Here is an 18,404-nt window from a genome sequence, read left to right as displayed (position 1 = left end):
ATATATATATATATATAATTTGTTTAAATATTGCAAATATAAAAATTTAGAGAGGTGCAATTAAAAGAAGTTATCTTTTTTAGAATTACCGAAAGTTGAACAGTTTATTTATTTCTCTCACTTATCACTTTTGTTATACTGATCTCGTTATGTTACACTAAATTTATTTTAGACTTTATCTGAATTTTCATCATAATTCTATTACTATTGTAAGTTTTAACTTTAAGTGATACTTTTAAATTATTTTTTTGACAGTTTATGTATTTTAGTTTTATTTGAATACACACACAATTCAAGTATTCTGTCAAATACTGAAGATGTTTGTAGTTTAAATCTATCACATTTCTTTTTATTTATGAGAAACTAAGTTTGTTGACATAGTTTATTCATAAATTAAAGTAGAATTATGGAATTTTTAAACGTTTTTTGGGAACACATTAGTTTCACGATGTCCCTCAAGTAATCATTTAACCCTTCATAGTTACACTTGAATAAAGCCACATTACTCTGGGTTAAAATGACCTGATCCATCTTTAAAGTGTTACCAAATCAATAGTATTAATTCCAATGATTTCAAAAAATTACAGTATGTAATTTTATTCTTTAAGAAAATGGAACAATGACGTTTTTGTAAAAAATGTAATTTTAACACAAAAAAAATCATAAACGTGTTAAAAAAATATGCTTTTTTACTTAAAAAATCATAACTTTTTAAATTTATAATATTTTAAATGCAGTTTTAGTCTAATACTCTTGAGATGATGTATTTAAAAAAAAAATAGTATGGTTATACATCATACTATTGTTTAAAAAAAGGTATTTATTTTGAAGATGGTCATTTTTTAGATGTAAAAATGATGTTAAATTTGGGTAAAAGATTATTTATTTTTAAATTATTGTTAATATAAAAATTATTATTATTGTTATTAATACTGAAGACAAATATAAGTGAAAAACATAAAATACAAAAAATATATAGAAAACGTTACTCTTTACTATAGCAATCCCAGCACATAAATAGAGTCTGCTTTCTAAATCTGAATCAGTAGATAATCACTGATTCAGTACCAAATATGCCACTTTTAGATTATCCACTTTCAGATTTAGAGAGTGTTTATCACACATAGGTCGTAGACACAACGGACATTCTTTCCCCATCGTTTTTTTATCTTTACTTGAAAGACACAATCTACATTTTGTAATTTAATGCAAAAATATAATTCATAAATTTGATAACAAAAACGTTGGTCACACTTGCTGACACTTTGACCCGAGAAAAAAAAATGCTTTTAGCGCGAAAGGCTGCTAGACGCATACTAACAGTCAGATTAAAAAGCTAAGCATCTCGATAGGTGAAGCTTTAAACTTTCAGTCAATGGCAGGTACGCATCTTCTCGATGCCAGAAAGGTTCTGAAATCTAGTGTGAAAGATGATGCTCGGGTCATTTAATCATTTTGACCCGAAGGACGACGAAGGGTTAAACAATATGCTATTACTGTAAAAGAAATATTTATTAATCTTTTTTATTGTACTCAATTGAAAACAACTCAAAACAGAGTCGAAAGTCTAATTTATTTGTACTTAAATTATTAATGTTTTACGCACCGATATCTTGTATTACTTTACTGGTTAATTTTGAGTTTTGGCATATGTATATATATTTCTCTCTTAACCTTAATACTCATTAGAATTCATGGGTACAACGTACTCTATGCGATTTTTTACATTGCTGTAATTTTTTTATAATTAATTTAAAGATCCGGATTGAAGCTGAAAAAAAACTTTTAACTGTCTATAAATATGATAAGCCTGCAAGAGTTTTTTTTGCATTATTCTCGATGTGAGAATGCACGAAAAGTTCAAAGAGGGTACTTGGGATCCACATGTGATTAGTTTGTAAATTTTCAGTTCTGAGTACCCCTTTATTTTTTATTAAATATACGTTTATTGAGTTTCGGATAGTATAAAAATAAATATACGAAAATGTAGAACTAAAAATAATTATATTTCAATGTAATAAATAGTAGAAATTTTATAATTTCAGTCTTCGGAGATCGCTCGCCTGGGGCGGATTTATTGCTTTAGAGCAAGTGTTGCATCATCTTCTAAACTAAATTTTAATAATAATTATACACACTATAATAATATTTATGTACAATCCTTTATTTACTTATATTATTACTCTTTTATATTGTTCAAAATAATACAATTTTATTTATTAATTGTAAACTTAAAATATGTAGATTCCTCGAAAATGTCGATTTTTGATAGTTCAAATAATTATACTTTTTTGAGCAATTCATATTGTACTATTTTTTTGTTAGTCCAAAGGGTCAACTAAAAAAATCCTACGGATTTTTGCTTGAACATTAAATTTAAAAATTTGAGAATTTTTTATCCAAAGTAGTCATTTTTTGCGAATTTTTCCAATAAAATTTCTTTAAAGTATTATAATTAATTGACAATAAAATATTTATTTGCTTTATATTTATCTGTTTTTATCTGACTTTGAGATATAAATTTTACATGTTTTGAGCTAAAAAATATGTATTCAGTCCAGAAATATAATGTAATAAAGTTGCAGAGTCTCACAAACCCTAATGTTATTGGGAAGGTAACCAAAAATAATGTTATATTTGAAAGAAATTAAGTGAAAAAGGGGCAAATATCAGGCGCGGTAAGCGTTGCGCGAAATAATATACCAATGTAACTCAACCCTAACTTGACCTTGACGGTACTATCCAAAGTCAAACCGATAAAACCAGTAAATACATCTTACTAAACTTTATCACTTTCGTCTAAGATATTTTTCTTAAAAATGCATACTTTCCGAGATATTAGACTGTTTCCAGAGTTTTGATATATTTTTAAATATTCACATTACTCTGCTTCTAAAGACCTATTAGCGCGGATAGCTTTACAGGTATTTATTTTAATCAATCGGTGAAGAGCAGAATGTAGCCTCTCCTTGTAAGTATTGACAATTTTTGTGCTCAGATTCTTATCCAAGTAGAAAATAAACCAGAATTTAGCCAATAATCGACCAAGATTTTTGGTTATTGGCTACTTTTTCAGTTAGTTTTGTCAGTTTGGGCAACGCTTGTTTGACTAGTAACTGGGTAGTAAATCCAGTCAGTTTCTAGCCAGTTATTATGCTAGTTTCTGACCAGTTACTGATGAGTTTTTCCAGAAATTTTTATAAAATAGAATTAAAAAATATATATATAATTTTTTTTTAACTTATTAATTTTTATTAACAGTAAATCATAGATAACTTTGATTAATTAATTGTAATTTTTTATTACAATTTTATTTTATTTTTTTTCTTACCGGGATTTTAATCTGGGATCTTAAGATTATGAGTATCATATCTCATCCGTCTCATTTAGAAGTATCAATGTCTATCAATATCTAATTTTTTACTGTCTATATATGATGTACTTAATGCAATTATCTTGTGTTACTTTTACAAATAACTTTTTCCGAAATTTAAACTCAACTACTATCTTATAAGTATCTTACTTTAAAAAATTAATAAAAATATATACAAAAAACGATGAACATTACAAGTCAGCGCAAGAAATCAATTGCGCAAAAAAACTTATAGAAATATCGAAATTTTTTTGAGTATATTTCAGCTGTTTTGAGTCATTTTCAGTATAAATTTGATAAATAATAATAAATTAAAATACAATATGTGGAAACACATTCTCGTTATTATGACTGCAATGTAGTCAGGAGCTCCATCATCGACATCTTGAATGTTGTATCAGACAGTTGCATAGCTGAGTGGAAGTATCAAGCTAAAAAATTAAGAAAGATTTTAACGCAACATATAATAGAGATATTATATTAGATGGAGAATTTAGAAAAAAATCATAATAGTGCTTACCACATAGCCGTCGTAACTGTACATCATATATCGTCAAATTTAATACGAATTAAAGGTCATCACAAATTAAAATTAAAATTAAAGTTAAAGAATAAAAGAGCAGTTATATTGGACAGAAATGGTTATTAGACAGCAATGGTTTCTTAATTTTTCATCAATTTCCATTCTCAAAAACATCCAACATCTTTTACAATTAGATAAAATTTCTCGCTTTCAATTTATAAAGGCAAGTATTATATTTGATTATGGAATTCATTAAAAATATTGAAAACAATATTAAGAAATTTCAAGCTTCTGTGCATAATACAGTAAGAATTCATTCATTACCGATCATTAATAGATTATTAAATTTCAACCACAAAAAAAATTAGATTCACAGCAACTTATTAAAACTATCTTGTCTTATACTAAACAATTCATAAAGAACAATCAAAATATTATTTTTACTAAGGCAGATAAAAGCAATTTAACTATGGCACTAGATAAAGAGACTTACAGAGAAAAAATCAATGCAATGCTCCTTGATGAGGACTTAACTTAAAATTTCTAAAAATCCGATTAACAAAATTAATAACAAAATTAATAACAACTTGAAAAAATTATTTACAGGATGGAAAAAATCTGGATAAATTTCTAAACAGATATACAAACGATTATACTATAGCGATGGCAATTTACCTAGAGTTTATGGCCTACTAAAAGTACATAAACCGAATTGTCTACACAGACTTATAGTTTTCTTTATTGATAGCCCTCTGTATAACTTAGCATTGTTCCTACACGGTTTGATTATTAAGAGTATTCCGAAAGCTCTTAGCCATAATAATAGCTTTGACGTGGTAAAAAGATTGAAAAATATTAAAATTGACTCGGGTTTTAGTTTAGTGTCTCTTGACGTGGTATCGCTATTCACTAACGTACCGATGGACTTGGCTATTGATGGCTCCATCTTTCAAACAGATGGAATTCTATTTGTAAGAATTATCCCTAAAGAGGAATTTTTAATAGCAGTACGATTGGTCTTAGATTCCACTTTTTTTACCTTTGATGGTCAATTCTTCTAAACAGACGTTTGGCACTTCTGATTATGCAGGACTTGGAAAACAGTGTGCTGAACTCCATTAATTTCCCCATGCCTTTTTATTACAGATACGTTAATGAAATTGTCCTACGTTTACCTTCCTCCGAAGTGAATTGCATTCTTGTCAGATTTAACTCTTTTTATTAAAGATTGCAGTTTATTTTGGAAGTGGGGGGGTAATTCAATTTTTTGGACACAATTATTTTAAGGGATGGTAGTTTGTAAGCCATAAACTCTACATAAATTGCCATCGCTACAGTATAATCGTTTGTATATCTGTTCAGAAATATATCCAAATTTTTTCCATCCTGTAAGTAATTTTTTTAAGTTGTTATTAATTTTGTTAACCGAATTTTTAGAAATTTTAAGATAAGTATTCTCATCAAAGAGTATTGTATTGATTTTTTTCTCTGTAAATCTCTTTATCTATGACTACAGTTAAATTGCCTTTATCTGCTTTAGTACAAATATTTTGGTTGTTCATTATAAATTGTTTAGTATAAGATGAGATAGTTTTAATAAGTTGCTGTTTAATTCTTTTGTAGTTGAAAGTTAATAACTTATTAATGATTAGTAATGAACGGATTCTTAATGTGTTATGCACAGAAGCTTGAAATTTCTTAATATTGTTTTCAATATTTTTAATGAATTCCATAATCAAATACCTGCCTTTGTAAATTAGAAGCAAGAAATTTTACCTAATTGTAAAAGATGTTGGATGTTTTTGAGAATGAAAATTGATAAAAAATTAAGGAACCATTTCTGTCCAACATAACTGCTCTTTTATTCTTTAATTTTAATTTTAATTTTAATTTGTGATGATCTTTGATTTGTATTAAATTTGATGATATATGATATACAATTACGGCAGCTATGTGGTAAGCACTATTATGATTTTTTTCTAAATTTTCCATCCATTATAATATGTTGCGTTAAAATTTTTCTTAATTTTTTAGCTTGATACTGACTATCATACTTCCACTCAGCTATACAACTGTTTGATACAACATTCAAAATGTCGATGATAGAATTCCTCATATTGCAGTCATAATCACGTAATGGGAATGCGTTTCCACGATATTATATTTTAATTTATTATTTATCAAATTTGTGCTGAAGATGACTCAAAACAGCGCCGAAACGTACTCAAAATTGTCGATATTTCTATAAGTTTTTTGCGCAATTGATTTCCATTTCCTGATAATGGCCATCGTTTTATATATTTTTATGATTTTGTTATTAAGTAAAGAAGTCTTAATTGATTCATTGAAATAATTGTATTTAACTTTAATTATTATATTTTAATTAGTAGTAATAAGTAATATTATATTAAAGTCATGATATAAAGACAAGGGTATACTCATGCGCACTGGCCAATCAGAAATAATTAATAAACATAAGTCATTGTTACGCGGTAAATTTGAATGTGTATAATTTTTTGTACTCAAGTACATATATAAGTAATTTATAAAGTAATTTTTCCACCTCTGATTAAATATTATATAAATATACTCTCTAAATCTGAATCAGTGGATAATCACTAATATCAATGCCAAGTATGCCACTGATAATCTGTTTCGGGTCGGGTGACGATTATCAATAAGATCGTAAACCCGTGAACATGAAACGAGATAAATGCGGGTTCAGGATCGGGACGCCAACACGAGGTGCAACAATGGCCGATTAATAAATTGGATGCTACACAGTTTAATAGTTCACAATCGTTCACAATAAGTTCGATACAGGCTCGATCGTTACGCCGCCGGTTCGCGACGGTATGGTGGGTGTGCGCGTCACAAAACGTAACAAGTCGAGAGTTATTCGCAAATTCGACGGAGGTTGCGGGCAGAATATTAGCGCGCTGGTGTCTAGGGTACCACTGCCCCACGCTCCCGCGGAAGTCCGCGTATCGCAATTGTGGCGGATATCGATACGCGCGCCGCGTTTCAGTTTCAAGCTTTCTAGCGAAGTTAAATTACACACAGGTACTGGAGTTACCGATGTAGCATCACTGATGTTAGTTCGCATGGTAATACATATGCGAACATTGCCGCCCGCCTTGTACGACATGGCATGCAATAAGCTAATGTGTTCACCGGAGATTTGACTACCTCTTTTCACTAATTGCAAGTGGACGAAGCATCCTGATTTTCGAGATCCACCGGTAGCAATGCCAACTGGGTGATCGGTCTGGTTAATTCTGAGGAAGACGTTTTTACTGTAACTACCCGAACTAGGCCATCAGGGCCTGGGTGGCAATGGATGATACGGCCAAGATCCCATTTGGTGGGTGGCAAGTTTGGATTCCGAAGGAGGACGATTTGTCCGACTTGTATTGGGGCGGTCGGAACCAGCCATTTCGAACGATGTTGGCACGATTTTACGTAATCTTGCGACCACAGTCGCCAGAATCGTTCCAACATTTGCTGAATAGCTTGCCATCGTGACAAGCGATTTGTCGCAGTGTCTAAAAGCGGGGGCATCGGAAGCGCTGTAAGGGGCCCGCCGATTAGGAAGTGTGCGGGTGTCAATACATCCAGGCTCTCAATGTCATCATTGAGGGGAGCTAAGGGCCGAGAATTCATAGACGCTTCAATGCGACAGAGGAGCGTGGCGAGTTCTTCGTATGTAGGGGTACTTTTTCCCAAGACGCGTTTTAAGTGGTGCTTCATCACCTTCACTCCTGCCTCCCACAGACCTCCAAAATGAGGTGCTGCAGGAGGAATGAATTTCCACTCGATTCGGTCCTCCGCCACACGAGCACGCACTTCTTTATCTGTAATAGCCGCCTGGTAAGCGGCACGCATTTCCTTATCGGCGCCCTGAAAATTGGTGCCGCGATCACTGTGCATAGTACGGGGTAATCCACGACGCGAACAAAATCGGTCAAAAGCGGCGAGGAAGGCGGGCGTTGAACATGAGGTTACAATTTCCAGATGGACCGCTTTCGTCGCCATACACACAAAGAGCGCTATGTAGCCGGGTTGCGCTCGAGCTCCGCGGCCGCTCGCCATTCGAACCGCGACGGGGCCCGCGTAATCTATGCCGCATTCAACAAAAGCGCGGCTTGGCCGATGGACGCGAGCCGCAGGCAGAGAACCCATCAGTTGATTCGGCAACTCAGCGCGGATACGAGTGCAAGCAATGCACCGGTAGACAAGGGACTTAACCGATTTCCGCCCTTGAATGAGCCACACTGAATTCCGCAGCGTACTGAGTGTTAGCGAAATCCCGCCATGGAGACACCGACGATGTGCCTCACGGACCAAGATTTTTGCCACGTGACTCGAACCTATAATGATCGGATGTCTCGATGAGGGGTCGAGAGCGCTCAAGGACAGCCTACCACCAACGCGAATAAGCCCATCACGTCCTAAAATGGGATTCAGTCGACGAAGAGCACTGTGACGTGGCAATGTGACGTTTACTGTCAGGCGACGAATGCCGTCGGAATCTGGTTTAAGCCCCGAAAGGATACGCAATTCCTCGGGGAATTGCTGTTTTTGTACAATACTGAAGACGCGTGTCGAGGCGTCAGTAAGTGCATCTGCATCAGACCTGTCTGCGGTATCGGACTGATGATGACAGCGCTTTCTAACGTAATGTACCCATCGAAGAATTCTAGCAACAACTCGTATCAGCTTCGGCCATGATGAGAATCGTTCAAACATGTGACATTCTGCGACCGGGGAGACATTTGCTTGCAACGATACTACCCTAGCTTCGAGATGCGCATCACTAACTACTGCCGGTGGGCAGGTGGGCCAATCCTCCGAGTCGAGGGCCAGCCAAGGTGGGCCGCGCCACCATATGTTTGATGTGCCAATATCCGCAGGCTTCACTCCACGGGAGGCGAGATCAGCCGGGTTGTCAGAACCGGGAACGTGGCGCCACGTAATATCGGGAAGCAACGAGTGAATCTCAGCAACACGATTGGCGACAAACGTTTTCCAATGGGATGATTGTTCGTTCAGCCAGTCAAGCACAATAGTGGCATCAGTCCAACAGTGGATGTTGCAGCCTTGAAATGCGCTCAGTGACCGAAGTTTGGAAATGAGTCGAGCCAGTAACAGAGCTCCGCATAATTCCAAGCGAGGAACCGTGAGCTGCCTGGTGGGGGCGATTCGCGATTTGCTAGTGAGCAGCGTTGTTGTGACCATACCTGAATTGGACTCTACCCGGACATAGACAACGGATGCATACGCTTTGGTTGAAGCATCCGAAAACCCGTGCAACTCGTAACGCCGAGGTTCGGATGGTGTGCCAATCCATCGGGGAATCGTTACGTCATTTAATTTAGGCAAAGAGTCGTAGTAATCGCGCCATGATACTGCTAGGTTCTCCGGCAGAGGGGTATCCCAGGCGATGTCCGATATCCAAAGCGTTTGCATGAATATTTTCGCCAGTATAATTACCGGAGACAGGAATCCTAGCGGATCAAATAAACGCGAAATAACAGATAAAACCTTTCGCTTCGTAGGAACCGGTATTTCCTGACGGGCCACCACGAACCTGTAGCAGTCAAGTGCGGGGAGCCACGTGATTCCGAGAATTTTGACGCTATCGTCAATTTCGATTGTTTTTCCAACTGCTAGTCCGTGGTTGTGTGGGTCGATATCGCACAATAATTCGGGTGCATTGCTCGCCCACTTTCTTAGCTCAAAGTGACCGCGGTTTAGAAGAGCAACTAATTGATCGCGTATTAATCGAATTTGTGGCACAGAATCGGCACCGAACAACGCATCGTCGATGTACATCGATGTCAAAAGAGCCCGCCTACCGAGGGGAAACGAGCCGCCTTCGTCATCCGCGAGTTGTTTGAGGACGCGTAACGCCAAAAACGGAGCACTGGCCGTTCCATATGTGACCGTGCGTAATTGATACTCGTTTATGGCTTCTGCGGGAGAACGTCGCCATAGAATTCTCTGCAAATCTATATCGCGAGTGTCGATTAATATTTGCCGATACATTTTGGCAATGTCAGCAGAATAAACAAACCGGTGGGCTCGCCATTGAGTATGCACAAGTGATAAATCGGACTGCAATTTTGGTCCAGTCATCTGTAGTTCGTTGAGAGATCTACCGTTTGTAGACACCGCAGACGCGTTAAAAACTATCCGAGTTTTTGTTGTAGAGCTCGAGGCCTTCACAATTGAGTGGTGGGGTAGATATACACATGGAGAATTGCGTTCCCGAGCAGGCGCCAGTCGCATATGACCGAGCTCCTCATACTCCGCGAGAAATTGCATATACGATTCGCGTTCGTCAGGACGCGAAGAAAGTCGCTTTTCTAATGAAAGTAAGCACCGTTGTGCGCGGGCTCGTGTGTCCCCTATATCGATAGGTGACGGTGATTTCAGAGGCAACCTAACGACGTATTGACCACCGGGAGTGCGACTGTGAGTTTTCCGGAAGTGCTCCTCACAGCGTACGTCTTCCTCAGATGCGGGAGACGACCTTGGAATTTCCTCAATTTCCCAAAATCGAGACATCAGACCACTCAAATCTTCCGCTATTTGCGTATGGTGCACATGTACTGGCGAGGTACTGTCTTCCATCGTTTGCGACTTAGTACGCCCAGACAGAACCCAACCGAATACAGTGTTCTGTGCCACCGGCTCGCCCATACGCCCTCTCCTGATACCGTCGCGAAGCATATACGGATGCAAGTCGGCTCCGATTATCGCGTGGATCGGAATATCGCTTGCTGGACATTCATCAGCCATTATAAGACCGTCGAGGTGTGGCCATGTGGACAGCGGATGACGGAACCGCGGGAGATATGTGGTGAGCGTATCTAGCACTAATGCGTCCGTCGAAAAGGCCGGAACGGTCGCCTTGATAGGGGTAATCGTGATGGGCACCGTTCTTTTAACCGTACTCGTAATACCGCCGCCGATTCCGCTCACCGATGCATTCGCCGAGTACGATCGCGCTTGTAGTGCATTCGCAACGTCGCGCGTAATGAACGAATGCGTGGAGCCTGGGTCGAGCAGGGCCCGGAGCTTCACCGTTCTCTTCGATGACGCGGTTACCATGATCCATGCAGTTGCCAATACAACGTGTGCCGATTGCGGTGTTGCCACCAGGTGCGACTGCACAAGATTTGTATCCACGCGTGGCTCGGATGCACTCGAGGTACTGGCACTTGCTTCGGATACGGGAAGCGTCTCTGTGAGCGCCTTGTTCGAATTCGTTCCGCGATGCAACAGCGTATGATGTCGAGAATTACATTGAAAACACGACCGTTTACTCGGACACGATTTTTGTTGATGCCCGGAGCAGAGGCAATTGAGACATACTTGAATCTGTTTTGCAACGTCCCACCGATTGGAGACGGGCTTCGATATAAACCTTTTACATCGATAGAGCGAGTGTGATTCTCCGCAAACGGGACATTTCACGGCTGTTGCATTGGAAAGATGCGATTGCGCTTTCGATGTGCTCGGGTTCTGAACCGCCGAACTCGAAGACGACTTTGATTTGCTTATAATTATACTAGACGCTTCTAAGGCGCGAATGCGTGAAGTTAAAAAACTTTCGAAATTAGCAAACGTGGGAAAGTCGGAATTTTCGTTAAATGTCAATTCCCAAGCTTCGCGCGCTTCTCGATCTACGCGTTGTGTAAGAAGAAACACAAGAATATCATCCTGCACCGGATGTTTCATTAACTTTAAAGCCTCAATGCTTTCTTTGGCAGTATCGAGGAGCTTGCGTAGCTCAGAAGGAGAATTTTCGCGTGAGACCGATTTCAACGCAAATAAATCGGCTAAATGTAAATTAACCAATCGGCGTTCATTCGCGTAGCGTTCAGTTAATAATTTCCACGCGATAGGGAAATTCGCTGCAGTAGTTTGCACGTTTCTGAGCAATTGTGAAGCCTCGCCGTCGAGGCACGACTTTAGGTAATGCAACCGTTGTAAATTATCGAACGACGGATCGTCAATAAACATTGATTTATAATAATCGCGAAATTCTTCCCAATTTTTATAATTGCCGGCAAATCGCGGCAAAATCATGCGTGGTATTTGCGCATTACGGCGAATTGGAGAAGCGTTGACCGTCGTCTCTGCATGCTGGAACTCTGGGGCGGGAGGTGTGCCGGTCGAGGTGGTCCGAAAATGAATTGTTTAAACGCACCAACAGTGTCGAGGTAAACTTCTTCGTAAATGGCAAATTCTTGATCCTGGTAGTACTTATCTGGTGCCATTATGTCATTCCTATTGTAGGCAGATAATTCCACGTCAAGTGAGATGCATTTTGCCCAAATTGACTGCACATGCTCGAGCCTGGCTCCGACCTTTGCAGAATTAACCTTATGTAAATCTCCGGCAACCATATCCGCCGCTCGTTTGATAGCCGCAAATTGTAATCGTTGCTCTCTTAACAAAGCATCAAAGTGTACGCCGTCGTCCTCGTGCTCAGACATGTTGACGTATATATCGATTTAGTCCGTAGAGGTATGAAATCGTCGTGGAAAGAGCTGTCGCAGACCCGCGCAGAGGGGGTACTGACGCTCGAACTATGCGTCGACTGAAACACTGCCGCGTCTCGAAACCAACTCGTAAAGGTAGGAGAACACCGACGCACAAGGCTACTGCGTGCCTCACCGATGTCGACTGTACATGTGGGGCCTCCAGTGGGGGGATACACGTGCCGTCACCAATTAACTGTTGCTGCGTGGGGAACCGATACGACGAGTACCGAATCCTGTCGAAGATTGCCGTACAACACTTAGACGTTCGGAGCTCGAAAGTTATTTTTTCCGAATGAAAAAATAAAATTATATTGTGTCTATGATTTTTCACTCGCGAAGAATCCCGATCCTGGCAGGATCGCCAAATGTTTCGGGTCGGGTGACGATTATCAATAAGATCGTAAACCCGTGAACATGAAACGAGATAAATGCGGGTTCAGGATCGGGACGCCAACACGAGGTGCAACAATGGCCGATTAATAAATTGGATGCTACACAGTTTAATAGTTCACAATCGTTCACAATAAGTTCGATACAGGCTCGATCGTTACGCCGCCGGTTCGCGACGGTATGGTGGGTGTGCGCGTCACAAAACGTAACAAGTCGAGAGTTATTCGCAAATTCGACGGAGGTTGCGGGCAGAATATTAGCGCGCTGGTGTCTAGGGTACCACTGCCCCACGCTCCCACGGAAATCCGCGTATCGCAATTGTGGCGGATATCGATACGCGCGCCGCGTTTCAGTTTCAAGCTTTCTAGCGAAGTTAAATTACACACAGGTACTGGAGTTACCGATGTAGCATCACTGATGTTAGTTCGCATGATAATACATATGCGAACAAATCAGTGAATTAAATGTGAGATTCCCAACTTAGCTAATCTTTATTATGTGATCTAACTAACCTTGTTTTATGCTCAAATTCAATGAATATGATTGAAAGATTGAAATTAACAAATTGCAAATATCAGTATTATAGTTACAATATATAATGCTCAAACATTCTTTCTTTTTTAGTTGAACTTCACTGATTATCAGTGCTAAGTATGCCACTGGGTAATTAGTAATTATTCAGATTTAGAAAGTATACATATATCAGAGTTGTTAACGGTCAGGGAAATCAGGAAAAAATCAGGAAAGTAAAAATTGTTCAGAGAGAATCGGAAAAACCGGGAAAAGTCAGGAAAATTATTATTAAGGATTTTTTAAATCAAAGATAAAATTAAATTATTGTAAAATTCTAAATTTAAACTTTACTTTTTTAAAAATTATGAAATAGAATTAAAAAAATTTTTTAAAGAAATAATGCAAATATTTTTTTTATTTTTAATTTTGCAATGAACAGTTTGCAGAAAATCAGATATAATAAAAAATATAACAGATATTACCAATCAGATTAACAGATATTGTCAAAAAGAAAAAACTTAATTTTGTAAAAGTCAAAATAAAATATGTATGTATTAATGATGAACATTTCGTAAATTATTTTTAATTAAAATTATAATTAAAACATACAGTGTTTATGAAGTGATTAATGCTCGTAGTCAAATGTTATATTTAAGACTTCTTTAAATTTATCTTTAGATGCTCTACGAATGATTTTATTGGCTACTGAGCATCTAAAGATAAATTTGAGGAAACCTTGATTATAAGATCTGATTATGAATACGGACAAAAATCTCAATAAGCAATGTGCAAAACAAAGATACGTGTATATCCGCCATTTCTCGTAATTCATTTGTTTCTTAACTCATAGCATATTAATAGTAAGGTAGTGAGCTCAATAATCGTCACGTTAACCAAAACGCTTGACTTTGCAAATTTATATTTTTCGAAGAACTGGAAAGGATACGGGCAGTAGGAGTCAAGCGCAGAAGACGTCGCGCAAATAATATACTTGTATCTATAAAGTGTGAAACTTTTTTATTCACTTTTGAAACCGCGCTTACATGTTTCGGCTCACTTTTGAGCCCTCCTCAGAGACAACACAAACTAACATAAATAAACTGTGAATAAAAATTATCCTATCATGATAATTTTTATTCACATAATTTTTTATAAAATATATAATATATATAATATATATGATATAAAATATGTAGATATTAAAATAAATAAAGAAAAAAAAAATATATATATATATATACACGTAGATGTCAAAACAAATTTAATCGCATTTATAAATTTATCTCTAGGTATTTTTGTGACACGTTTTATAGAATTTCATTTTTTCATGACGCTATCTATTGCGAGTTCTAATGGGATATTTGTGAAGAGAGAAGTCACATTCAAAGAAACCATTATCTCTGATACATCTATTGTCATTCCAGCTAAAGATGTATAGGGTTTATTTTTTATCTGACTTTTTATAGGGAGAATACTTTCCGAAATGATATTTTGTAGGAATCTAGCTATGTGTGGGATATAAGGACGTATTTATGGAAGACACAACGATTCTAAACGGGATAGTTGTGTCTTCCGTGTCCTTGTGTGTATCTTAGGTAACCCATAAGTTTTTGGCAGATTTGAGTCACTAGATCAGAGACTAAAAAATTCTTTGAGATAAAATCTTTTATGTCAGTTTTTTAACATATTGTTTAGTTGTCTTTCTATCATTAATGACGGATTTTTCTTTACTATCGAATATGTGTTGATATCGCTTAGAAGCTCCTGTACTTTATGATTGTAATGAGATAATTCCATGGCTACCGTCATATTGCCTTTGTCGGCACGTGTGAAAACCACTTCTTTATTCTCTTTACATCATTATGTTGTGTAATTATCATCTTATTAATTGTAATTTCAGAGATTCTCATATGTGGATTATTGTGGAGAAAGCGATGGAATTTAGGGATAGCGATATTCCTAATTTTAGTTAAATAATCAATTTTATTTCTAAACGACCAATTTTCAATATCTTTAATAAATTCTTTTATTGTGCATACCTTATTGTGAGAGTCCGGAAGACTAAATTTACTACCCATTTGTAACAAATTAGAGACAGTCGATGGTTAACGTAGGCTGCTGGAAAAGTATCTGCAAACAATATAAAAAAAACATGTAAAATTCGGTAAATGGCTTTATTGTTTTTCGAAGTATTCGCCTTTAAGATCGATACATTTTTGCATACGCTCGAACCAATTTTCGAAGCATTTTTTCCACTCTAAGGCTGTAACCTCAGAAATCAGTGTACGAAATGTTTCAGCTGCTTCAGGTGATTCAAATCGCTCACCACGCATCTTATTTTTAATGTTTGGAAACAAAAAGAAGTCATTAGGTGATAAATCAGGTGAATACGGACAATGAGTCATCAATTCGACATTATTACTGGATAAAAAGTTAACGGTTTGACGTGCTGTGTGACAGCTGGCGTTGTCATGATGAAGGATGATGCGACGATTTCGGTTTGTTCTAAGCAATTCATTTATGACTTCTGGCAAACAAATTGTTGTATACCAATCAGTATTTACAGTCCTTCGATCCTCTAAAGGCACGGTTGTCACATGTCCGGTATAACCGAAGAAACAAGCAATCATTCGCTTGGCAGCACTGCGTGAACGAACAACTTTTGTTGGTTTCGGTTCATTTTGAAATATCCAAACAGTGGATTGTTGTTTACTTTCGGGCTCATACGAATAGATCCATGTTTCGTCCCCAGTAACGATATTGTGGACTAAATTTGACCGACCTCGGTTGAATTTCTTGAGCATTTCTTTGCTCCATTTAACACGAGCCTGTTTTTGAGCTTCGGTGAAATTGTGTGGGATCCAACGACTGCAAAGTTTCTGTACGCTCAAGTGATCATACAAAATCGTATGTATTGCTTTCATGTCAATGCCTAAGGATGCCTGAATCTCGCGGTATGTTATATGCCGGTCTCGCTCAATCATTTCACACACAGCATCAACATTAGTGGCAACAACAGACGTGGATGGACGACCTTCACGGAATTCATCACTAAGAAAGGTATGTCCACGCTGGAATTCGGCAAACCAATTATAAACAGTCCTATTGGATGGTGCTTCATTTCCAAAAGCCAAATGAAGTCGATCGATGCATCGTTTCGGAGTTAGATTACATTTGTAATCGTAAAAAATCATTGCCCGAAAATTTTCACGCGAAATTTCCATTTCCTTACAAAATAACTTCTTTTAAAATACTATGCAAACAAAACTAGTTGGCTTGGGTACAACTGCCAATTGAATTATAGGTTAAAAACGTCTAATTTTACGGATATGATAGTAGCAGAATGTTGGCGCCAATGTTGGCGCCAATCAAAAATTGGATCGATTCGTGGATAGCTTCAAAAGATGAAGCGTTTTTCCGACGCGGTATCCATATGCTGCCAGAAAAATGGGAAAAAGTAGTGGCTAGCGATGGACAATACTTCGAATGAAACATTAGATATCGTTCTTTCACAATAAATGCCCAATTTTTGATAAAAAACGGCGGAAACTTATTTATACTCCTAATACAATTTTTAAATCGGCACTGTTGATTTGCAATAATCTTTTCAAGGCTGCTGAGGTAACAAAATGTCTATTTTTACATGTAACCCAGAATTAAGGAAATGATTCCGAAGTAATTTCAACAGATGAGAAACGTCTAGGAAAACTTACATCTTCATCGCAGTGATGTTGAAAGAATGTTTTAGTATTTTTGTTGATGTCCAACTTTTTCAACAAATTTTGATTTAAAAGTTCCAAATCACTAGTCATTGCATATATAGTATAGTCCCTGTTATACAATTGGGTAATTATGTCCAACAATTTCTTTTGTGATATTCTGGTCAAAGGAATAGAAAGACGAGCTGTTTTTATTTTTTAAACCACGAACAACTTGGCATCTTTTATGAGGTCCAACGGCTCTTTCTTTTTTTCTTTCAATTTGAATTAGATTTGATAAATGAATTTCATCAAAAAGAATCGCTGCTCTCTTTATCTCTGTCATGCTTTAACTTTTGCCTTTCATTGCTAATAGAACGTCTTTTAAGATGCCTTTATCAATGTCGAAATTGGCTACCCACCTTCGAAGATTTGACATTGCGGGCAACGGAATTTGTTTCGTTTTTCTCAAATACTTGTAAGCTTTCGGGCTCACACTTTACGATATTGCAGTCAAAATATCCTCTGAAGACCAGTGGATCTTCTTACGGATTCATGTACATTTTAATTTGTCCAGATGTAAAAAAGGAACTCAACATTTCTACGATCTTCTGCTTTATCTGTTTCTTATGAAATTTATCCTTCTTAGCCAATTGATGTTTTAGAGCTTCAATATCTAAAACTAAGGCTGCATTTATCTCTTTCAGCTTCTAAATTTCATTGATTACTGACTACTGTGCTAGGGAAATGCCTGCATGTACCCAGACATAAATATAAATATATTAGGTGTTGGAATTAATTCGTAGCGTTTTTTTAATGAAAGAACGTTATTTATTTCACATGAACATTAAAAAATACATTAATTAAAGTACTTCCCATCACTTTCTACTACTTTTGACCATCTTTCGGGCAGTGAATGAATACCGCGTCGGAAGAACTGTTCGTCTTTAGATGAAATCCACGAATCGAACCATTTTTTACAATCTTCGTAAGATGTGAACTTCTGCTCGCACAAGCTATGAGCTAATGATCGAAACAAGTGGTAGTCGCTAGGTGCAATATCAGGAGAATACGGCGGGTGCGGTAGCACTTCCCATTTAAGTGTTTCCAGGTATGTTTTTACCTGTTTTGCAACGTGTGGGCGAGCATTGTCGTGGAGCAAGATGACTTTATCGTGTCTTTCGAAGTATTCCGACCGTTTTTGCTTCAATGCACGGCTCAAGCGCATCAGTTGCCGTCGGTAGAGATCTCCAGTAACGGTTTCATGCGGTTTTAGCAGTTCGTAGTATATGACACCCTTCTGATCCCACCAAATACAGAGCAGGAGCTTTGAGCCATGGATATTGGGCTTT

General features: G+C 37.2%; 2 protein-coding genes across 5 annotated transcripts in view; one reads left to right on the top strand and one right to left on the bottom strand.

Moving 5' to 3' along the window:
• LOC108751575 (tyrosine-protein kinase PR2) overlaps positions 1-18,404 on the top strand; it is a 350,659-nt gene that overhangs the window by 5,612 nt on the left and 326,643 nt on the right. The gene's annotated exons all lie outside the window — the stretch shown is intronic.
• LOC108751546 lies at positions 7,095-11,993 on the bottom strand. Its single transcript, XM_018491783.1, has one exon. It carries the CDS (start codon positions 11,991-11,993, stop codon positions 7,095-7,097), a length of 4,899 nt encoding a protein of 1,632 aa, XP_018347285.1.

This window comes from Trachymyrmex septentrionalis, unplaced genomic scaffold, assembly GCF_001594115.1.
Source record: "Trachymyrmex septentrionalis isolate Tsep2-gDNA-1 unplaced genomic scaffold, Tsep1.0 scaffold5, whole genome shotgun sequence".
Classification (NCBI taxonomy): domain Eukaryota; kingdom Metazoa; phylum Arthropoda; class Insecta; order Hymenoptera; family Formicidae; genus Trachymyrmex; species Trachymyrmex septentrionalis.
The sequence above is the reverse complement of the archived record's forward strand: the minus strand, read 5'-3'. Positions and strand labels throughout refer to the sequence as shown.

Excerpts from the sequence above, each read along its gene's own strand:
- LOC108751546 (XM_018491783.1), bottom strand. The coding sequence starts at position 11,993 with ATGATTTTGCCGCGATTTGCCGGCAATTATAAAAATTGGGAAGAATTT.